Source organism: Onychostruthus taczanowskii, unplaced genomic scaffold, assembly GCF_017590055.1.
Source record: "Onychostruthus taczanowskii isolate IOZ18803 unplaced genomic scaffold, ASM1759005v1 scaffold31, whole genome shotgun sequence".
Lineage (NCBI taxonomy): Eukaryota > Metazoa > Chordata > Aves > Passeriformes > Passeridae > Onychostruthus > Onychostruthus taczanowskii.
Window position 1 is genome coordinate 5,066,171 of NW_024500461.1, and position 8,637 is coordinate 5,074,807.

At 34.3% G+C, this 8,637-nt stretch overlaps 1 protein-coding gene across 2 annotated transcripts; it reads right to left on the reverse strand.

Annotated features, from left to right (window-relative positions):
- Positions 1 to 272: 272 nt before the first annotated feature.
- On the reverse strand, positions 273 to 8,039 carry KERA (keratocan). 2 transcript variants are annotated; one of them, XM_041409848.1, is made up of 3 exons: positions 7,990 to 8,039; positions 4,987 to 5,881; positions 273 to 445 (listed from the first exon to the last, which is right to left on the reverse strand). In XM_041409848.1, the coding sequence occupies exons 2-3, from the start codon at positions 5,870 to 5,872 to the stop codon at positions 273 to 275; spliced, it is 1,059 nt and encodes a 352-aa protein (XP_041265782.1). In that variant the 5' UTR covers positions 5,873 to 5,881; positions 7,990 to 8,039. The 2 variants fall into 2 exon arrangements, with proteins under 2 accessions (XP_041265782.1, XP_041265783.1); XM_041409849.1 differs by lacking the exon at positions 7,990 to 8,039 and adding an exon at positions 7,222 to 7,271.
- Positions 8,040 to 8,637: the final 598 nt, after the last annotated feature.

Sequence of the window (8,637 nt, forward strand, 5' to 3'; positions counted from 1 at the left end):
GAATTTTCTTTGGAATATTTGGGATCTTACACCAATGATTTTCAATATATACACATTATGAATTTATAGGATAAGGTGTTAAGCACATGTTTCAGTTCCATACAAAATCCATGCTGAAAGAACAACCTTTTCAGTTGTAGAAAAGATACAAGCAAAGAAAAAAATAAAGTCAAATAAAGCTGTTACTTCTTGATTTGAGTTAGAACAAGTTTCATTCCAGCAAAACTTGTATTTTAGCACTCTCATGGTACAAGAGTGGCACTGCAATATCTTTATATGACAACAGCTTGAAGTAGTCGGAAACAAATCATGATGTCCAGTGGGATTGGAGGCTGAATTTCATTTCCATCCAGACGAAGGTATCGGAGGCGAGGGATATTGCCATAATAACCGTAATCTTCTTCTAGGGCAATGGAAACTGGGCATATCTGAGTACCATTGACACCTGAAAATGCAGATCAACAGGTTAGGTTATTTCCATGGGAAAAGTTCATGAAGATATAATTCACTTAGGACACAAATAAAGTAAACTTCCACTGATGTTAACATGGGAGACTGTTGCTTTTGTTTCCATTTAAGTACTTTGTTGATTGAAAACAAGTATCTTCATATAATGTGATCTTGATCAGTGAACACATATTTACTATGGGGCAGTGATGAAAAAGGTCATTAGATGCATAATTTATCCTTGGACAAAGGGGATATTAAGTTATACAACTACATCGTAAGCATTGAGAAATAGCTCTTTACACTCTTGAGTGAGCAAGACAAGATTACTTCTGAGGGGTTTTGAACATCTTCTTTCAATGACAGTACATTAATTTTAGGCTGATGCAAGATCTAATGAAGATCTTGCATTCAAAACAATAGCAGTATTGAATCAGAGGAAATTTTTGTACAGTGTATTTAATTTTTAACATCTGTACTTTTCTGTTCTCTGACATTTTTAAGTGGATTTGGTTAATTGCAAGACTATAACTTGTGCAATGGGATATTTTTCTTCCTAATCTGAAAGTTAACAAATCCTCAAAATTCTACATACATCACGTGTAATTTTTTTCTGTACAGATAAAATTTGAAACTATGGCTTCAATCATTACCCATATTCAGAAGCATTGAATTGCTTGGCCTTTTTGTCTCCTCTAGGTTGCATTGTCACTTGGCTAAAATGCTTTTTATATTTTTTCTTCAGTTGTTAAATAGTCAGGCAGCTGCTGCCCTATTTCAGCCTCAAACCGGCCTCTAGAAAACACTGAAGTGGTGTTTGTTTATCAAAGATGTCAAATTCCTTTGACCAAATTATGATATTTTTTGATTGATGTAACTGCTTGAGGATCTTTTCCCCAGACTAACTGAAAAAAAAAAGTGACTGGAGAACATGTAACAGATTTTTTAAACACATTTCTTTACTAACAAATAGGAAAAAAATTCTCCCTTTATATTTAGTAATGATACCATGCATAATCTTCTGACTACAATCCCCAAAATCAGAGAAATGTTATGAAGTAAAAATAACAACATAACTTACTATTTTTTTCCCATAACTTACTTTTTTTCCCCCCCTTCACTCTATTTGGAAAAACTGCCCAGATGTTTGCAACATCTTGAAAGTGGACCCTATCTTTGTCATGGAAACTAGATAAGTACATCCAGTTGGCCAAGGCCCGAAGCTTTTGTTATATCTGTGATAGCAAAATGTGTTTATCTTGTGAAATTTTATTAATATTGGCAAAGATTTTGGTATTTTTGGAAGAAACAAGTTACAGCTTATCTTTATGTGTGAATTTACAACACAGAAAACTTAAGAATTTTCATTAAGAAGGCAGCTATTTAAAGTTTTGGGTGAATCAACACTATCTAGCAGAAAATATCTGCTTTGTTTGATCAGCACTACTGTTCATAGAGACAAGATGGCTTCAAGTGTATCTTAAATCTCTGTCTTCTCTGACCAAAAACTATCTCACTGCACTTGTTTTCACTGGGTTAATTACTCCAGCCTTGAAGTGAGGCAGCAGTTATCTAACCACAGGCCACCTAGGAAGAAGTTATTTCCTGATGATGTGTGGTATGAATTGTTTCGGGTTTTATTGTTCTCTTTCCAAAAACAGCAAATCCTACCCAAACTATCAGGGCAGTAAAAACCTCTCTCTTTTTTTCTCTCTTTCAATACTCTTCATGGATATATTACTGAATTTTGTTTAAGTAGGAGGAACAGGTCATTCCTTCCAGAGGTACAATTCTCCTAGCCATGATCCATGTAGAAGATGTGTCAGCCTAAGTAAACACCATTTAGACTCTCTGTATAAATTCAGACAGAGATGAATACTTCCAAAAGGGGACTGATAGCTCCCTAAAATGGGATAAATTTCCCTATACAATTGTGTATCCTTTTCCTTTGAGTAGGAGACCTTTACAACTACCGTAAATTAGATAAAAAAATCTAGAATAGTTTATCCAAAGATGAGTTCCACCACTTGATAACAGAATTGCTATGTCCTTTAACATTTAAACACAAAACCTAGAGCCGCTGAAAGGGAAAACTGCCCAAGAGGTTCTCATTAATGGCTAAGACTGTATGTCTGCTGAAGAGCAGAAGACCTTTTTCCAGCAAAATTTAGAAACAAAATTAAGATACATGGCCCAGGGATTTCTCCCTTTCTCTAAATGTGGAATAATATTAGCTCACAGTATGTATCTCAGCCTTCTGGTGTTCTTCCAGGGGAACTTACTGTTTATTCCCTTTCATTTGTCCTTTGATAGCACTGTAATAATACCACCTGCTTAACCTTGCTCACTTGTTACTTTCATACCTTCTCTTTGCTTACTTTAACATTCTCTTTTCCATTATTTAACAATTTACCAGAGCCTCAGTAGTGTATCCCCCAGGTAAATATGTAGGCATGTGTATTTTAAAATGCCATAGATCAAATGTGTTGCAAATCTGTTCGAGCCATAATTAGTTTTGGATTTAAGTTGATTTTACTTCCAAAATTAGAATAGTTTTTTCCTTTGTATATTGAGATCCTTAGGGAAGGGATTAAAGGGGAAATTCTTGTTCCACTGAGACAAATGATGAGGCTACCATTGGCTTTCCTGGGCTTCAGAAGAAGACCTTGTATCTTCATAAATTGTCTCTGGAGAAATAAGGCTATGGACTTATATAAAGAATTGATATTACAAAATAGCATACAATAAAACATAGACAAACGTTATTTACATAGAAATGCTGATGTCTGAACTCTTGCAATGACAACAGTGTAACTGTGATTCACCAATAGTAAATAAAGCAGTGATTTGCAGTTGTGATGAGAATTCATGTTATAAAAAAGGGTTGTACTGCTCACCTAAAAGTAAACCTTCAGCAGGACTCTTTTGTGAAGAAACCAGATCAGGACTTTGCAGATATTTTCTTTCAGACCTTTTACATTGATTATCTTAAAACAATGACTGCTCTGGGTTTAAGAAGACAAAACCAATCTGCAGAATTAGTGTGTGCTCTTATTACTCTGGCCTGATGGAATTACATTCCTTGTTTGCAATTCTAAAGGCCCTTTAAGATATTATTTATTAGAGCAATGTCTCAGGGACTATGCCATTATCCCTTCTTGAACAATTATTTTATGTGGTAAAATACCCTTACATGATACCCAAGTTTCATTTAAGGTATCAGGTTGCAACTATTTTATATTCAGTTACTAAGAATTCCCTTTTTGTTTTTATTTTTGTTTTGACTAAAGTCAGTTAGCCACAAGCCAACTTCTGCCTAAGTTGACAATGATTTTTGAAAAGTGGTAAAGGCATTAAGGAATACAAGATTTGTGGAAAAGCATCAAGATTCAGTTTCACAGGTCATGTGTCATGGGAACGTGAGACTTGATTTTGTACATACCACAAAAGTTAATTTTCATGGTCTTAAGCTTCATCAAACTTATACAGGGAAGGAAAAGGACTGAACAGCTCTTTAAGACTACCTAGACACAAAACTGTTCTTAAACTGGACAGACTACATTCCATTGATTTCAATTTTATATCCACTTGAAGTGCCAGAATAAGGTCTGCACCTGAGGCCTTGCAGTGAAGCAATTAAAATAAATCTCTTAGTAACCAGGGGGCAATTAAATGTGTTCAGAAACAGCATCTGTCATAAGCTCTAACTCTAATTAACAGATAGAATTCTTGCAGGCCACCTAAATATGCACCAGGTATACAGTTTTTAATTTATTTATATGAGTTCACATTTTTATTTGTCAAATTTAGTGAATAAATATAAATTATTAAGAAGTATGTTCATTTCATAGGTCCTTGTTTTGTGCAGAAGCCAAACCATTCTTTTTAGTATATTTTTGGACTACAGTGGCACAAAAAGTGGTAAAGGATCATGTATTCAATTAAGTCACCAAGATGAGAAGATAAATATAGAAACTTGATTTTCTTCTGTGCAGTGGTGAATAAAAAGTCTTCATTTTTATTTTGGCTTTTGGCATGAAATGAAGTACTTACTGATTAGATACTTTCATTATATAGAGTATGTAAAATCCCTAACCACCACACCCCCTCTATACCTGGATGAATTTGGAAACAGTCCTGGAAATGAAACTATTAAAACCAACAGGCTTCTGTCACCTTGGGAACAAAACTTCATCTCATTTACATGAAATTGAAAACTTTTGAGGACATAAATCTTAAAGAACAAATATGATGTAAAATCAGTAAAACACAAAAACATTTTTCTCATAGAGGTGGTGGATGCCCCATCCCTGGGAAATTTCAAGCTCGGGCTGGACAGGGCTCTGAGAAACCTCATCAAATATCCCTGCTTATTGCAGAAAAGTTGGAATAAATGACCTCTAGATGTCCCTTCCTTTCTAAATTATTTAGTCATTCCATGATTTTAATCACTTTGTCTCAAAGAGCATTTTTATCGTTAAGGAGACATCTAAAATGAGTATGGTTTTGAAGGGTCCCACTCTGGTAATGAACACTTACTTTTGATTTTGTTGTGATCAAGATGAAGGTGCTCAAGGTGAGCATTGATTGGTGGAATTTTAGTGAGCTGATTGTGAGACAGTTGCAGGTCTAGAATAGATGAAACATTAAACCCATTTGGAGGGATACCATCATCAGATAATTTATTGTAGTTCAGCCTAAGGAAAGTCACTTTGGGTATTGCACTGAAGTAGTTTTCTGGTATAACTTCGATGGAGTTGTTGTCCAAAAACAGCTGCAGTGTATTAGCTGGAATGCTTAAAGGCATTTTCTTGAGAGAATTTTTTGCTATGTTGAGCTGCATAAGGTTGTTGAGTCCTTGGAAGGTGTCACTTTGAAGAGCGCTGTCCAACAAACTGTTCTGGTGCAGGTCTAACATAGTAAGGTTTTCCAAGTGGCTGAAGACTCCTTCTGGGATTTTGGAGATTTTGTTTCTAGCTAGTCTTAGCTGTTCCAGACCTACTGGTAATGGAGCAGGCACCTCTTCCAATTCGTTATCTTCAAGGAATAAGTAAAGCAGTCTTTTCAGCTTGCTCAGCACACCACTCTCAATCCCACTGTTTGTGATCTTATTCTTGTTCAGATTTATCCATCTCAGATGAGTGGCATTGGCAAAAGGCTTCTCTGAAATTGTTTCAATTTGATTGTTTTGAAGATAGAGGTACCAAATTCTGGCTGGGATTGGAGGTATTTCTTTAAGTCCTTTGTTATCACAATATAATGCATTGGGGAAACTAGGAGGACAAAAGCACTCCTGTGGACACTCAGAGGTATAGTGAGACCAATGGCCAGGATCCAGATCATCATAAACTTGTCTCACAGTTCGAGTCCACACAGAATTAACCAAAAATAAGAGCAAAAGGCTTGTATAGACTTTTAGAATCATGGTGTTTCCCTTAGAAGGGGAAAAAAAAACAATTAGCTGTTTCTCAATAAAACTCCTTAGTAGCATACTAGATTACCAATACAATTTTGCATATAAAATAATATTTCCTTTATAAACAACCAAATTCTTTCCTCTAGGATGGTATCCATGGGCTGTTAAGGAAAAACTGATATAAAATGTATAAACAATTCTGTGCTATATGTTGATAAATGTTTCCCTGATTCAGCTTAGACTCTACATTGGCTACCAGTTTAACTGATGTTCATGCAAGTATCATTTCAAAAAATATGAAAATATGGATCATTTTTAGACAATAAATCAGTACCTCTTTTAAATTTGTGTAAGTTTTCCTGTACAGACCTATTATCTACATTATATAATGGTTAATCTTCAGAAAAGATATCATTGCCATGATGTCATAAATACTATTGTACTCAGTGTTCCTCTGTTTAAAATTAATCATACCCTCATTTCTGTTTTTGCTCTCTCTTAAATTATAATGGCATCTGGATCAGATTTTCCAGGGTCTTTTATCTTCATTGAAAAGTGAAAGATCAAATAGTGTTTTAACAGCTGTTTGTTGGGCATGTTCTTAAAAGCTTGGAGGGAATATGTTTGACTAATCCATTCCCTTCCTCACTCACTCTCTCATATCCAAAGTTACAAATTTCCTTCCCTAAAGCAAACAGACAAAATAAATGCCTGCTCTAAATGACACAAAAAATATGCCCTAACTAAATTATATCCACGAGAAGCAAATCCTGACCAAACTATTAATATACATTTATGCATCTTTTAATTATTTTTCTTCTTAATTATTTGCTTTTTTTAGCCTCTTCCACAATTATAATTATGAAAAAAAATTACCACTGATAATTTACTCAGAAAGGAAATATTTGTATAGCACAAAAACAGTGCCTTACAACTCTGTTATCTTTCTTACTGGCTCATGAAGATTAACAAGCATTTTGCAATGTGGAGGCAAAAGACAGCTGAAATTTCTGGTCAAAATTAGGCAGTTGGTTTTGACAAAAATAGTATTTAAATAAAAAGTAAATTCTCTCGTAGGATTAATGCATCAGTAAGGTTAAGAGTTCAGTTCAGTTGCTGCATATGATATGTAGTAATTTAATAGTTTTCAACATTGTTATCAGCAGTAACAAGTGCAGAATCCTATAGCTTTTCCAGCCCCAGAAACTGCTATCTGGAACCATTCCAAAGAAAGTGACAAATAAAGTATTTCTAAAGAATAACATTTCTATTTCACACAGTGAATTTGCGACCTTCTTACTCTGTAAGTATTCATAACCTTAATAACGCTTAAAAAAAAGAAATATAAAGCAATTTACCTTGTTAGTCAAGTTTCTGGAGCTATCTGAAGGCAGTTAGAAATCACTGTAAACTCACCGCTTTTGGCTGCTAACCCTTGTGTTTGTTTCCTGTCCTCCTAAGAATTAGCAGCATATAAAACTGGAAGTACATACTAGTATTCCCAGATGTATTTCCATGCACACCTTATTAGCTATTGCTTCTAGTTTGACATTGTTTCAGAGTTTGGGCTTACCTCAGCTTTCTTGGATCTTCTTCTCTTTCTATTGGTCCCTGTTGTTAGACTGTAATAGCTTGAGTCAGGCTACAAGCCGTGTTCTAGGAATACAGCCTCATATATACGCATCAGTGCTTACAGCTTTTAACCCCTGAAACAGCTAAGGCACCTCAGCACCTAGGCAGGGAAAGAAGGAAAGCCTGGCCTTAATATCAACCAGCCACTGAGCTGAAGACATTTGATTTTTTTATGTTCTATCAGATGGGGGGAGCTGGTCTAGATGAAACAGGTAGCCCAAAATGTACATTTATTCAAGATTTTTGTTAGAAGATATTTTACACGCAAAGCTGACTTACATCATAACTCATTCTCATAATACCTGACTTGGCCACAAAGGATTAAAACTAGTGCCATCTGTTTCTACGGAAATATTTTATTTGATTTTTATTAAATGCAGATGCTGTCATGCCATTTAAAGACAAAGTTCTTGATTAGGAGAAGAAGAGAGCAAATGTATTTGCTAAGATTTTTTTAATAGCATATTTTCAGTTTTTTAAAGATTATATCTTACCTTTTCCTTTTTGTTCAGAGAGATATTTACATGTATTTCTACAAAGTTATAATATTCCCCATTCTCTCCTGCAATTTTCTTTCCTCATTGATCTAAAGCAAACTCTTTGCAGCCAACTTGCTCTCCAAAGATAGACACATATTTCTCACATTAAGTATTTTGGAAGATTTTTGTTTTCCTTTTTAGTCCAAGCTTAAAGTAACAACTTCATATCAGAAAAACTATTCATGTTCAAAACCAGAACAATGACAAAAATATTTTAAGGGAAAAGTTAATGAAAAATATTGAAAATATTGAAAACATAAAATATATATCCTGTTATTTTAAATTAGTTATATTAGTTTTAAAACTTAATTGCATAATTATTTTAATTCAGTTTCATCTGTTTGTTTTTAACCATTAAACCTGTAATAACCTATTTAGTAATTTTTAATCCCTTGCTTCTTAGACTCAGAATGTCTCAAAAGAAATTTAGAAGCAGAAAAGATCAAAAGTAGTCAAAAGAAAGGAAAGCAAACCTTAAATGCATAGGAAGTTTTCACTGACTTCAGTAAGGCTAATGTTAAACACATCATAAATTTTTTTCATTAGTTATGTTTGTACCACCATGTTTCTTGTTTATGAAAAAATGCATCCTTACCACCACTA